We start from the raw sequence: 14,916 nt of genomic DNA on the forward strand, positions 1-14,916 counted from the left end.
AATGCTTTTTGACTTAAAAAATCCACATAAGGATCCCCAGATGTGGGAGGAGATGAAACGGGAGGGCAAGGGGGAGGTCTGTCTCACTGGGGAACCCCCCCCCCCACCCACCCCGACTCTCACAGGACATGTGCACATAGTGTGTCAGCAGACAACTCAGATGCACAGACAGCTGCCATTCCTCTCTTCTCCCTCTTACATTTCTCCCCTGCACTACCCCCCCCCTCTCCTCTCCTCCCAAATAGTCCCTTTCCTTCTGTCTACTGCTGGACGGCACTTTTCCTCTGGCAAATAAAAAGGCAGGTCCTGTTAGAGAGTGCTTGTGTAATCTTGGCTGCTCATGAACACCAGAGTCTCTTTGCCTGCCTCAACTGCAAAAGCTCACAGGGACGAACGGCGAGCTCTGGTTGCTCGGCGGATAAACTTGAGAGAACACTGAGGAAGGAGCACCTTTGAGGACAAAGTTGGAGTTAAGGTGCAGAAACTCTTTGCGCACCATGCCGGGATCGCTGGTGCTGCTGCTGTCCCTGTTGGCGCTCTCTACAGGAAGTGATGCCAGAAGAATCAGGAAAAGAGGACTCAACCAAAAGGTGGGACGAATGATGTCAACTTCATAGCCTCAGAGCCATTCAATTCAAACAGATGTAAATAAAAAATTCGGGACTTCATTGATTATTTTTGTTGGTGGAAGTAGGCGAAAGCTCCAGGTGATACAGCACAATGGCTGCTCTGTTAGAAAGCATAGGCAGAGGTGAAAGGTCATAAAAGTTGGGCAGGTATTTTGTCTTTTTGATTTTTGTTTGGCAGTTGAATGTTTTGAGAGGTTTGAAGGTATTAACAGGTGATGATGCTTTATGAAAAATTGGTGGACACCAACAGCTAAATTAGGCTACTTAGCAGGAAATCTACTTTTCATTTCTGTTGCTGGACAGAATTAGTGGAGCACAATTATTTTGTGCTACGTAGCCTAACAGCTCAAGACAAAAATGTAACCATAAAACTAAAAACTATTCACGTTGAAGTTCCACACTTATGCTGCCCTATTGGCTGCATTCTGAAATGAACCAACTTTTTTTTTTTTATAGAAGGTGCTACTGCTTGTTTTTCCTCAGTAACAGTTGTTAAAACTTGTTCCACCACAAGCGTGAAAGGAGTGGACTAGAGATTAGCAATGAAGCTTTGATTTATTTATTTCGTTTTTTTGTGCAAGTATAAACTTTTGATGTGGAATAAGTCACCCGTTTTCATATGTCCATGTGAGCTGGTGAAGAGCACACGAGATGCCAAAAGACCGGGGCCCTGCTTGTTAACTCAACTCAGTATGGTTGAGTGATCAAAAGTTCAGTGTAGCGTAATGCCTTGTCATCCTCTTGTGCTTCAATGTTCTCACTTTCTGACCAGTTGACAACATTGTTGGCGCTTCCTCTTCCCTTGATTTAGCTGCTACCCGTTCACCAAATACTTTTGCTACACCCCACAGGCCATGTGCTTCTTTCGCACTCACACAGCGTGCCCATCTTAGTTTATGAGATGTGCTCAAAGTTTGGACTTGAGCCTGAAAACTGTTCTAATTGGAACGTGCTGAGAAGGCTGTACAGAGGCAATTAGCCTCTTTTCTTTACTTTTACAATTTCCACCTCATACACACCACACACACTCTGTCTTAAGTCATTCTACAGCCAAATACAGTTCCAATGCGTTTCATAAAGGCAGAGGAGATAATTGTTCAGAGACTTTTCAAGTGCTTATTTCTTCTACATCTTTTTACACATGACACATTTTCATCTTTAGAGGAAAAAAAACAACCGCAAAATGTTCTTTACGAGAATTTGTTCAATGCATGCCCACTAGTTGAAACCTCGTATTCTGATTAATATTGCGTTTGTGAAATATGTGTTCAGCCGTGAAATCCACCCGTTTTTGTCCTTCACATTGTGCGGCCATTTTGCCACTTGTTGTCGACTGAAAAATGACATCACAGTTGCTCAGGGCTCAGGTCGTTACCACAAAGTGTCAAAATGGCCGTCCCTGAGATGGCTAAAAGGTAGAACACAAGCAAGTAAATAGAAATGCTTGTGTGTGATGTCAAGATTAAATACAGGGTTTGTACAGAGTTTCTCTTTGAAATCACCTGCACTGCATGCACACGCATGCACCTCATGAGTCTCACGCAGACATAACATAGTCTCGCTCGCACCTGCATGGGCATGTCGGTATGCACGAACGGGGACACTTCTACTACAAACCTTTGCCGTTTCGGAAACTGCATTTGATATGACTGGACAGTCTTGTGACAGGCAGCCGCATGGATGGATGGCTTCCTTTGTAACTTACAGCATTAAATTGCAAGAGCAGGCCAATTCTGTGAAAGCATGAAAAAAGCAAGTCGGCTTTTGTAAACATTGACTAAATTCAAGTTGTAGAATGTCATAAATTGTCCAGATAAAACACACGGGACTGTTTTAATTTAATTAATTTAATTTTCTGTCTGGCATGGGCTGCCATTATTTTAGGTCCCGCCATGACTAATTCTTCTCATATATTATGTTGGATAATTATTACTGGGCTTGCACTAGTATAGAGCTTTTCACATTGTCACCTCATCTACCTACTTATTTAAAATATACGTCAACTATTTTTCAGTGGAGTTCGACATAACTACAACAACAGTAATAAACTAAAATATTATTGACTAAATACCTGAAATTGGCTTTATCTTGTAGAGGGAAATGCACTGCTAGGGCTTGGGGTGCACATACAGTTTCTTGCACAGCTGCAATTGCTAGAAAATGTGTATGAGCTGATTGATAGCAATTTGTTACAATCACCAACTGTGTATAAGTTTACACTGCAGTACATCAAATTGACTGTAGGTGCAGAAAAGTGAAATGAGAAAAAGAGCGAACCAATGTCTACCTGCCACAGCAGGCATCTAGTTAGAAACCACATGCATGCTGTGGCCTACCTGACTTGGAAGACATGTTCTTTCTTGTCGACTCAAGGCCGTGCACAGAGATGACCTTGGCGTTTGGAGCCTATAGAATACACAGCATAGCGTGTGAGTGTGTGTGAGTGTGGGTGTGGGCGTTTGCCCCATCCAATGTAACGCCAAATATATATTTTAGTGGTGATTCTCATATTCTTACAAAAGAAATTGAATAGCATTGTTTTTACCATTGTCTTTAGTTACCAAGCCATCCAATTTAAAATAGAAAATCTCTTCTCTCACCTCATCTTAAAGAATAATAATAATAATATAAAATTTATTTTAACACTTATACAGTGTTACAGTTAACAAGCGCTTTAGACAGTTTGAACTGTAATACAATGAAAACATTGGAAAATTTGTTTCCTGCATGAAAGTAATTGAACTCATTGAGCTCTTTGAGCAAATCATTGAGTCAATCTCCATCCAGCCATCCATCTCTACTCCGCTAATCCTATTCAGGGTCATGAGGAGCTAGAGCCTATTCCAGATGACTTTGAGTGAAAGGTGGACGACACTATGGTCAAGTGAACCCACATTGCCTGAATCAAAGACAGATGAATGTGCCACTACGCAATCAGTGACCCAATAAGTGACTAATATGGGCAGAATTTTGAGGATGAGGAGCATGATGCGGTGTGTAAAGTGAAAAAGGAATGAATGAGGTCGGCTAAACTCTCTTGGTCAAACAGGAAGGAAACATTCATGATTTCGTTGGAGATTTTTGCAGGAGCAATTGGGAGAGATCGGATATAAGATAAGAAGTAGTTAGGCCATTCGAGGTCCCAGGCGATTTTGTGCTCTTGTGCATGATTTTAACTGTATTCAAGTTTGTCATCATGAATGAAGTACCACAGCTAGTTGAACAAATCCAAATAAAAAGCAATGTTTTCTAGATACATTATATTCATAAAAAGGATACGTGAAATTTATTGAATTGTTGTTATATACAGATGTTCCATAATAAAGAGAAAAGAACAAAGTCTGTTTTACAAAGTAATAATTAGCACATTTTGAAGCCTGCTACACTACAGCGAATAAATTGTTCCTTCCAACTAGACATAGTATGAACCAAGTATAACCATCAGCCCAGTTAGCTCAATGCTGCCAGAATGAACTGATTTACGATTTAACATTCTGAGCATGTGGAGACTCTCTCAATGCCAAACATCTTTGGCTTTTAGTTTCCGAGCTGGATTGCGAGCGTGTTTGTCATCACAGCCAAATTAACAGCACCATTTGAAGCATTGTGTGCAGCCTCCAGACTGATTACCTGATTTGAGATCCACCACACCTCAAATGAAACTGAGAAAGCAAACTGGTGTGAATTGAATGAATTAAACTTGGATTTCTGCTTATTTAAAAAAAAAATGCTCATAATAAATAAATAATTAATAATGGTGTGGCGTGGAATTTACCCTCTTCTCTGGGCATATTTAACGAATCGTAACAAGAACAACAAACACAATTTACGGAGAAGACTAACGGTCAGAGAGCGCACCACTTCTTGTGAGCGTCTACAAACTAAGAGTTTCCTTATGCACAGGAAGTAAGGGTAGAATAAAACAAATGCTAACAACAAAGAAATTATTCAGTCTGCTGCCACAACAGCCCCACACATTCAACGAGAACAATACAGAAAAGTGACCATAAAACTTTTGTTGAAAGTGACATACTATTTTTTCTCACAGCAAAAGTCAGTGCAGTGAATCCTATTTGCCGGGGATAGGGCCCTAAATCCGCAAGTCTCGCTTTGCTGCTGGGGTCAGTGCAACTGTTTTCTTTCTGCACTAAAATTCCTCTTAAATAAATCAAATTTGTCTCCTTGGCCTTAGCCATGCATGTTCTCCCCATGCCTGCGTGGGTTTTCTCCGGATCCTCGGGTTTCCCCTCACATTCCAAAAACATGCATGGTAGGTTAATTGAACACTCCAAATTGCGATTGGCTGGCAACCAGTTCTGGGACCGGAGACGGCTCGAATATGCTGCAGAACATCCGCGACCCTTGTGAGGAAAAGCGACTAGGAAAATGGATCAATAGATTTCCGTATTACTGAAATCGGTCACACTAAAATGTACAACTATACTGTGGCAAACAGGATCAAACAATGCCACTTGGCAGCCATGTGGCTAAACAATTACTTAAAATGTCTGCTGCTTCTCTTGTTAAACCGTGGGGGTCATGAATTTGCAGTTGGATTTGCGCAGAATAAAAAAATGTGAGGCAATGAGGTTCCTCCAAACCAAAGCTGTTGAAATGGATTTTTAGGAACTATGATCTAACCCTCTGAACGGAATGCTAGTCTCAAATAACAGAATCCAAGTTTTCACAACATCAAACCACAGAGACAATGGCTGCGATGCACATTCCATCACGTTAGCGCACAAAAGCAGATGTCAGAAGCAGTGTGTGCATTCCTGGCTCGATGCAAGTGTACACTCAGGACTGGAAAATTGATGTTTGTCAAAGCCGCCGAGGTGTTTGTCGTGAGAAGGTGCTTGCCTCTGGGTCTTGTGGCCTACTTTCTGTTCACTGCGGAAATGTGTGTGTGTGTGTTCCCACTGTAAACTACCTTCTGATCCAGGTCAAGACATTTAGAAGGCGGTGTGTAGTCTGTACTATAGCCAAAGCTTGAAACTCAGTGATTCTCAACTGGTGAGTCAGGACCCAAAAGTGGGTTGCAGAGTATTTTGGGTGGGTCATGTAATACAAAAAATATATATATGAATAACGTATCTCTCTCTCTCTCTCTCTTTCTCTCACTCAACTCTCTCTCTCTCTCGTATATTCGACCCAATACTGCAAACTGTGAGGTACTCAACATTGTTCAAGTGACTGTGACAATAAAGTTGCATTGATAAAGTAATTAATTATAAATAATTTAGTCAGTTAAAACTGTTATAATTATAACATTGTGCAGCCCTCATTTTATGAAAAGACAAAGCTATTTATTTTACTTGGTCCAAGAGATCAGTTCCAAGATATACATTTTTGCATGAGGCATGTTCATAAATAAGTGAGCTGAAAGGCACTTTAAAGCACTAATAGTTAATTTTGTTTCAAAAATAGTTATGTTTTCAAAGCTGTTTCAATAGAAGAATTCTGGTCCCAGGGTAACATAACCTGAGAAGCAATATAACACTACAATATAAAAAGCTCTCAACGAAGTGGTCAACGAAGAGAAATTCACCAGAATCAATTTCCCAGCCACTCGTTTTCTCGTCTCTCAGGACTACGAGTATCCCAACCACCCGCAGTCCACACAGCACCAGAAGAATGACCGCTGCCCACCACCCCCTCAGATGCTCCCAGAAAGGGCCTGTGAGGTGCCAGGCTGCCGCTCAGACTCCGAATGTGAGCGGCACAAACGCTGCTGCTACAACGGCTGCATCTACGCCTGCCTGGAGTCTGTTCAGCCCCCACCAGGTCTGTGGAAGCAACAAGTTCAATGCATTGACTTGCTCATGTTTATAACAATCTCCGTGTCTGTGTCATCACGAGTAGTCCTTGACTGGCTAGTGCAGCCCAAGCCTCGGTGGTTAGGGGGTAACGGTTGGCTACTAGATGGTCCAGAGGAGGTGCTGCAGGGTGAGTACACGGATGACCGGTTATTGGAAATATTGCATTGTCAGCCTGGTGCTTCTCCAGGCCTTCAAAAGTCAAGAACTAATAAGTGCAGAGCTCTAAAAAACGTCTAATTTTGTTCGACACTTGCAGAGGCACCCGCCGGTATTCTTTCTTTAAGAAAAAAGCTCCATGTCTTCACATGTTTGTATATATATTAGGTGTAGGCAATAACATGTTTCCCACCCGTTTTCCTCTCACCGTTTCAGCCTGGTTGATCGGTAACATTAGATTTGCTATGTTTGACAGAACCAATCGTTTTTTTGTCTGAATATTTTTGATTTGCTGCGGCAAAGCTTGCCACAGCGACGCATTCATGTTCATTCGTCAGCTTTGAGTTCCACACCGTTTTGTAGCCGCCTCTCACTGCTTGGTGTCGTTTGCTATTCCCCGGTGCTTAATCACCGCGTCTATCCCCTGAAGTCGACCACCATTAATAAAGCAATATTTTTTTTTAATTCTTTCTGTTGTTTATCTGCACACAAAGTTTATAAAGCAAAGTGTCCATGCCATCTAACAAGAGTGTTGAGCATAATGAATTTTCTTGAATTTTGTGGTCGTGAAAATTATATTTTTCTTGCTGAAGGTTTACTCTTGATCTCATCTGGACTTGGACTGGGACCTTGTGGACTCTGACTTGACTTGGACTAACGGTGGACATGACTATAGTCCCGCATGCAGCACTCAGTAATTCTAACAGTTTACTCCAGAGGCAGTTCGTGCCAACACTCCACAAAATAAAAGAACACGCCATTCCTTTAAAGGCCTTTCACCACTGCTCTTAGCGCAGCGTGTTGTGCTGTTGACAAATCCGCTCATTGTGTATGTACTGCCAGGCTGCAGTAGTGCAGCGCATGAGATAGGCACCTGCTGCCGTGGCTAATGGGCGCAAATTGAAAAATGTTCCATTCAAGCTGAAGCGCACTGTAATGATATTTCAGCACGTCCATTAGGAAAGATGGTAGCGGAGTACTTTCCGAGTGACAACAGTAATGCATTTTGGTACGGTGAAAACGGCATACGGAAAATGGAGGAAGAATTTGTAAAGGTGTGTCCCGGTGTCCTGAGCTGTGGGACATACGGTAAGCCAAATGTCATACTGTTGACAAGGTACAGAAGCCATTGTGATGGAAATGTTTACGTTTCATCCAGTTCATGTAGCAAGTGCGATTACAATGAAAGTGTGTTTGTGTATTTTGAATGACCAGCTGAAGCATGCAGTACAACGGAAGATGGCGATGAACCTCTCCACTGTCCTACAGGATATGAGTGCCACATCATTAATCCAGGAAACCCTGCCACTGGCATCCCTAACCGGGGACAATGCATCAAACAACGTGCCAACTCCGGTAGAATTTATATGCGCTCTTAGAAACTTTGATACAGTCCTCGTCTTCATTTCATTAAAGGGCTTTTGACAATTAATGTATACTTGTGTCACTTGCTATATGTTTCACAAATACTTCATATGCTATTCAGGTCTTTTAGTCAAATGTAAAGTTCACATTGGAGATTGATATAAAGGTTTTTCAATTACAAACCGCACACAACAGTATGGTGTCCTAACTGCAACTCTACTAGAGTTCAACGGACACCAACAATCCTGATTATGATACATACAAAGTTCTGTGCAATAACAGTATTTTCAAACAATTAATTAATTCAAGCATAGACAAATTTTTTGCATTGCAAGATCTTGGCTTGAAAGCAATTACTCAGCATTGATTTCATAGCATTCTATTGTAAACTTTGCATCAATGCTATAAGACTTACTTTCCTGTCATCCCTGGCCCATAGTAAACTGTGCTACAGGTCTTAGTCCACTTGTGTGCAACATATTTTGGCCCGACAACTGCATTTGTCAGTGTTTACATGTATTTTCTAGTCGATCAATATCAAATTGGATGGATGATTAAATGCCGAGATTTGACTTTTATATTGTCACCTTTTTTTTCTTTTAAGATGGTCGGGGTCTAAGGCACAAATTTTTCAAGGACTACAAGGACTACTTAGGTAAGTGAGGTAATATGAACAAATGGAAGCGCGCTACCATCATGACTAAGTGTGAAGCATTAACAGTCCACGTGACCCGATGCTTTTCCTTGCAGGTACCAGTACAAACGACGCAGTTGGCTATGAGAAACATCACAAGCACATGGGATGAGCAACATGTACCCTATTTTTTCTTTTCTTGCTTTCAGACTACATGTTCCATTTTAGGTTGTGACCTCTCACATTAGACTAACATCAGCCCCTCACATTAAACTTACATTCATGTTAAAGCTGCTTTTCATCACACTTCAGTGAGATTAAAAGCTACTACCTCGTCTTCTCTACTCTGCTCACAAAGTCGTAAGCTCAGGCACGTGACTATCCGACAGCCAAAGAAAGATGGCACTTTTACATGTTATCTATCATCTGTGAGTAAACGAGAAGGAGAGAAGTAATGAGGGCATCAATGCAGTTTACCAAATATCTCAAAAGGAAAGATTATTAATATATGATTTCCAATATCCATATATATATATATATATATAGTCCAACTGCCTGGCAAGGTTGATGTTTCAAGGCTGGTCAATAGCAACAAAAGGAAGACCGTCTGAGAAAGATTCTCTTGCTCTCTGAAAGCCAAATTTCCTGCTCTGAAAGCTGGAATGTTACAGGCATTTCCACACGTGGTAGTTATAGCTGTAGATCTTCTTAATATACTAGCAACATAGGAATGACAAATAATACACGCCATAGGAATTTGATTTGTGGACTTGAATTTCTTAACCAGTGCAACGCTATCTATCAACTGGCCTGAAAACAGAAAAATGTGATTGCGCCTCATTGATGTTGCTCAGGTTCGTTCTGCCTCCAGTTACTGACAGCAGAATAAGCTGGTTTCCAATCCAAATGCACACAACAAGATGAATGTGTTGAACAAAAGCCGTAACCATTAACTCTGTGGTGCTGTCCAGTTTTTACTGAATAAAATCACAACATTTGAAATAAAAGCGCAATGTGTCATGTCGTATTATGAAGATGTCAGATGCCAGGTTGGGGTTGTGACAATTTTTTTAAAAAAGTGTTTGATTAACAAAGGCCGGAAGTTGATTTTAGTGCGGCCCATGAATCGGCCCTGATGCGTGGGATGAACCTAACCACGAAATGACAAACACAATCAACAGAAATTGCCACACAACACATCAAAAGTGCCACTACCTATATTGTTTGTGAATGAAGAGATGTGAGACAGTGGCGTGCGTTGACGCATGCCTGCATTTCCTTATTCTGACATCGCGTTAGTTGGCGTGAGCTGCACTGTACATGTATTAAACATGCACTCTTTGGCTGACACGCTGTTGGTTGAGTTTGAAAGCATCATCTTTATAATTTACCAATACTTTCACATATACACAGAGTGCACAGAAAGTCTCCGTGAAGGGCCTTCTGTGTACACTGAACAGTTTTGAACACTTTTCCTGCAAATATTTCCTTGCTTATTTGTTTGGTAATCCTACACTGTTGGCAAAGATGCGCTCCTCTAAAAAGTATGTCAAACCATTGATTTGAATGGATGTCTTATTTTATTATTTTATTTCACAGTCAGTTAAATAATAATTTATGGAAAAGCACATCAAGACTCAAAGTGAAATGTATAATTTTCTTTTTCATTTTTATTTTAATTTGTGACCTTCCAGGCATTATCAACAGCAAACATAAACAATAACAATGTCATTAATGTTATCCAATAAACCATGTTGCAATACGTTGTACGTCCAGTAGGTGTCAGTGTAATCTAAAGTAACCCTTAGCTGAACCTTCCTGCTGGGACTTACCGCTTTGTGTATTCTCCCATGACATCGCAGCAAAGTTTTCTTCCACCGTAGTAAATGTTTATAAATGACAATTTGTTGAAATACATTTGCTTTGGTTTTCACAGGTATTGTAAAAAAATTTAACATTTTATAGTTCTTTTTTTTTTATTATTTATGATAATGTGTATAATATTTTTTTCCTTTGAATTCTACTCACTGACGATTTTTTTTTTTCATACGCTAAACCAGCGGTCCCCAACCAAAGTGAGAGGAACTTTGCGGACAAAAAAACCCAAAACAAACAAACATTGAATTTATAAAATTGTATTTCGTCAAGCAGTTGCACAAAAAAAGTTATCAAGATCCAGATACTTGTTTAGACTATACAGCAAATTAAAATTGCATTTTCTTTTGTGTAGCCACTTGATGAAATAAAGAATGAAGCGTAGGTTTTCCCCAAAACATGCACAATAGATTCACTGAATACTCAAAATTCTACATAGGTGTGAATTTTTGTCTGTCCGTATCTGCTCTGCGATTGGGGACCAGTCCACGGTATTCCATCTCATCCCAAATGAGGACAAGTATGGAAAATGGATCATATTTAAGCCTCTTTAACGATATATATGGCACTCATTGAAATACTCGCTAATTCGAAATTTCAACTCCAGATTGTTGGGAGCACATGTATGACCATTTTCACTTTTGCAAGGAATCAAGCTTAACAAAAGTGATCACTTAGTTGGCCATTAGAGGAGAAAACCAAAACGAAGCATTAATGATCATTCCAACATTGTGAAGCAGCCTTTTCAACAGCCTAAACTGTTTAGATGACATCATGTTGGCAACTCAAGTTACTATCTCGTAGCCTGGTAACCTCCTGATGGGCACTCAACAATTCCTGTAAAAATGAGGGAAGCCACAAAAGCATATTTCGCCATCAATGGTGGTATATTCTTTGATTGTCAGCTTCCTGCATTTCCCCATTATTGTAAAGTTGTGACCCACTTTTATAGAAGTTAAGAACATGTATAGTTTAAAAATAGCCACTGAAAACACAGGTATATTAGAGCGAGAGTGAGGCAGGTAGTGTTCTGCAGCTACTATCCATGAAGTAATTGACACCACCCAAAAAATACTCACCGTGAGCTTCATTTTAATGGTGGATTGACTTTTGAAATAGGTTTTAGGTTTAGAAGTTGAAAGATATTAATGAAAAAAAGTTGTGCATGTTGGCTTGAGATATGTGCACAAAGTGCACTTGGCAGGTAGGGCTTGTGCATCGTTTATTCTGATGAACCTCTGACCCGGATAAGGTTTCGCATCACATCTTTATCCCTTGTTGACATCGGACCATCTGAATTAAAGCCAGCTATTGGTGAGACTGAGAGAACTCACCTCTTCTGAACAGTTTGCTGATATCAATGTCACTGAGGCTGAGCACAGTTGAGGTGTTGATATGATGACATCATCCACTGTTAGCTGTGCTTATAATATATGTTAGTGTGCAGGACCTTAGATTTGCATGCTCTCCACAACCGAACTGCCTGTGGCTTGTTGTTAGAGGCTGTCACATGGCTCGGGCATCACTGCACGTGACTATCCATGTGGTTGCATAGCAGCATCCTTTGAGATTTGAATCACTTTCCGCTGATTCACCAAGCAATCTGGAAGCTTGTATAGCTCCCTGCCAAAGTTTTTCAGAGTTCTGGAAAAGCTAAACATTAATTGGATATACAAGGACTTGTGGCCGGCCACCCAGGAAGATTTGTTAATGAACGCCTAGCTTGCATTGAGTGTCTGTTTTCCTTTAACGGTGAGTCATGCAAGAGAGAGCTGCTAAGCAGCGTATGCCAACATCCTCCCCCATTGCACCTTCTCCTTCTATCGCTATAGGCTCGGGAGAATTGTTGTGTAATAAAGTGCGAGGTGTTATCTAAAATGTTATATAAAAAGACATGGTTGTTGACTCACCAATTTATTCATAGTGTAACACAAGATTTACATCTATAATTATAGTCATAGAGATAAGAGCTGCAAACGTTTAGGGCTGTCAGATGTTTCTGTGCTCAGTCACAGAAAAATCTGATTAGGAGAAATAATTCTGGATGATTCTAATATTACAAGATAATTAGTGTTTAAGTCCTTTATAAGAAATGCCAAAACAAAAACAAATATCCACTCATTTTCTGTATCGCTTTTCCTGATCAGAAAAGTTGGAGTCCATCCAAGCTGAACTTGGGGGAAATATGGAATCGCATTTTGAGTGGGACTTCATACATTCATAGCTGCGCCGACAGTCAACTATGTCAACCACTGCACTAGCAGGGGCACAAGGACAAGCCACAAATGAAAAGTGGTCTCCGGATTGTGTGTCAATCTACGTGACATCTGGTGATCGACAAAGCTCTGCATGCTAGTTCAGCTGCTTATACCTGAGTCTTTGACACTAATGCAATTAACATCTAAGAGGCCTTCACATACTCTGAATGTTATTCTGTAACAGGTGCCATTCTACCACCTCATGTTTGGCACCTAAAGCCAAGAATTGTTTCTTTATCTATTGTCTAGATAAGGCATCTAGTCATCATTCATTTAAAACCTGCCATTTGTTCTAATTGTGATTTTAAGGCAGTGGATTTTCTGTGCGTCAATTAAGCCAGCACAAAGTGGGATCACCTTGCTGGGCTTGCTGTGAAAATTAACAGGAGAGTTAACACTTAAGGGCTAACAACGCTCGTCTTACGTGTGTGACAAAGCTCACATTCCCACATCTTATAAGAGCGGGTCATTAAACAACATCAATCCTCTGCTGGTGCAGTGTAAGAGTTAGTTGCTTAACCGTGGCAAGAGGAGAAAAATACAAACAGCAATGATGCAAAGGTAAATCATAGGAGGGAGAGTCAGTCACATATGTGCCAGTCCTAAGTGAGTCTCTGGCCTTTTCTGTTGTTTTAAAAAGAAAAAAATTCTCTCGCTGTTGTATTTTTTTTTTATAGTGTCGTATTTTAATATGTACAGGGCTATGGGCAATGTTTCCTTTTTTTTTTTTTTTTAACCTAGACTGTCCATCTCTGAACCTTCAATTTCAAGCAAGTCCTGACTTCCAACGTACTAAGGCCAAAATCAAGTAAGTCAAATGGAGTCCCCAGTACAAAACTTCAATGAAGTCGAATCAAGTCATTTCTTGGTGGAAGTAAGTTATAAGTCGCAAAATTTTGCTCAACCACAAATTGCTGTACTGTTTTTGAAAACATACCACTCATTGGCTGTAGTGTCATGAGTGCCTACTTCTTGTATAGATACCATATTGTAGTATAGGGACCCAAAATCAGTCACCGCCTAATTTTTATTGGGTTACACATTGTTGCGTAAAATCCAGTAGAACAAAATACAATATAATACAATACAATTGAATAGAATAAATGTTTCTCGTCCACCAGATTGAAAATTTGTCTTTGCCTCACCAAGTACAGTAACAATAATGATAAAATACAACAGGATACTAATAGATAAAAATTAATACATCATAAACATGCTTAATCATGAAGGATGAACACTTTCTACTGGCATTTTACCCATGCGTTATAATAAATATATTCTGAGTGACCGAGCCAGTCAGTCGTAGGTGAACAAGGAAGTTTGTATATACTAGTAAATCTCGTCGATATTCTAAAAATGTATTCATATAAAGTGTGCAAAATGACGTCAGAGTGGTTGCACATTTGTCATAATTACAGCCTTTCTAGCTGATCACACTATAACGTCATCACCATGCCTAATGGTTTCTAAATTCAGGAAGAGAACTCTGACATTCAGTGGGACTAATACTCATGTTTATCTTCTTGCGTGGGTATTATAAAAATGATGAACAATGTATTCTCGAACAAGAGTGGATTATTTGTTTGTAGATGATCTACATGGCCTGGCAGAGTTGACAAAGATATACAATACTCATGCAAGATGAGTTATTTCTTCTATTTGTTCCGATCTATTAGATTTCTTATTCAGGGGGACTATTGTTATGGAATTGTATTGGCGGAGGGATATCGATTGTGAGGAGACAAAGGCGAAAAGTAGTGACGCGAGAGTCGCGCTAGAAGATGAATAACGTCTGAAGCGCAGCTTTTCACTCTCCGTGTGCTGGTCTTTCACCCGCGAACTCCGATTTCAGATTAACTCCCAGGAAATAGAGTGTTGCACTAGGTCAGCCTCTGCCTCATATATTGAAGGAGTTTCTTTTCTCTTGCTCTCTTCAAAACAGAGAGTCTCTCCAAATGGGCTTATGGCACTTAGTCCACTTCATCAGCCACAGTATGAAAGCCCGTAAATCCTGGAGAACAAATGACCACACGTGCGCAATTAGATTTGATTGCATCTTATTGTTTGTCCTTTTGGTGTTTGAATGTTGATGGCTGCATACCACCTATCATTATCAAGGTTGGTTATATTGTTATATTTTCACATTTTCTGGTGCCACCAACCTTTAGATAAATTGAAGC

General features: G+C 40.2%; 1 protein-coding gene across 2 annotated transcripts; it reads left to right on the top strand.

The window, feature by feature from the left end:
• The first annotated feature begins 168 nt into the window (after positions 1-168).
• Positions 169-9,610, top strand: wfdc1 (WAP four-disulfide core domain 1). Of its 2 annotated transcripts, none has more exons than XM_088298315.1 (6): positions 169-590; positions 6,218-6,413; positions 6,492-6,575; positions 7,820-7,960; positions 8,574-8,633; positions 8,720-9,610. In XM_088298315.1, exons 1-5 carry the CDS (start codon positions 498-500, stop codon positions 8,630-8,632), a joined length of 573 nt encoding a protein of 190 aa, XP_088154441.1. In that variant the 5' UTR covers positions 169-497; the 3' UTR covers position 8,633; positions 8,720-9,610. The 2 variants fall into 2 exon arrangements, with proteins under 2 accessions (XP_088154441.1, XP_088154439.1); XM_088298313.1 differs by having other exon boundaries at positions 8,574-8,624.
• Positions 9,611-14,916: the final 5,306 nt, after the last annotated feature.

Source organism: Idiotropiscis lumnitzeri, chromosome 6, assembly GCF_059441095.1.
Source record: "Idiotropiscis lumnitzeri isolate Australia: NSW breed Sydney's pygmy pipehorse chromosome 6, RoL_Ilum_1.0, whole genome shotgun sequence".
Taxonomy (NCBI): Eukaryota; Metazoa; Chordata; class Actinopteri; order Syngnathiformes; family Syngnathidae; genus Idiotropiscis; species Idiotropiscis lumnitzeri.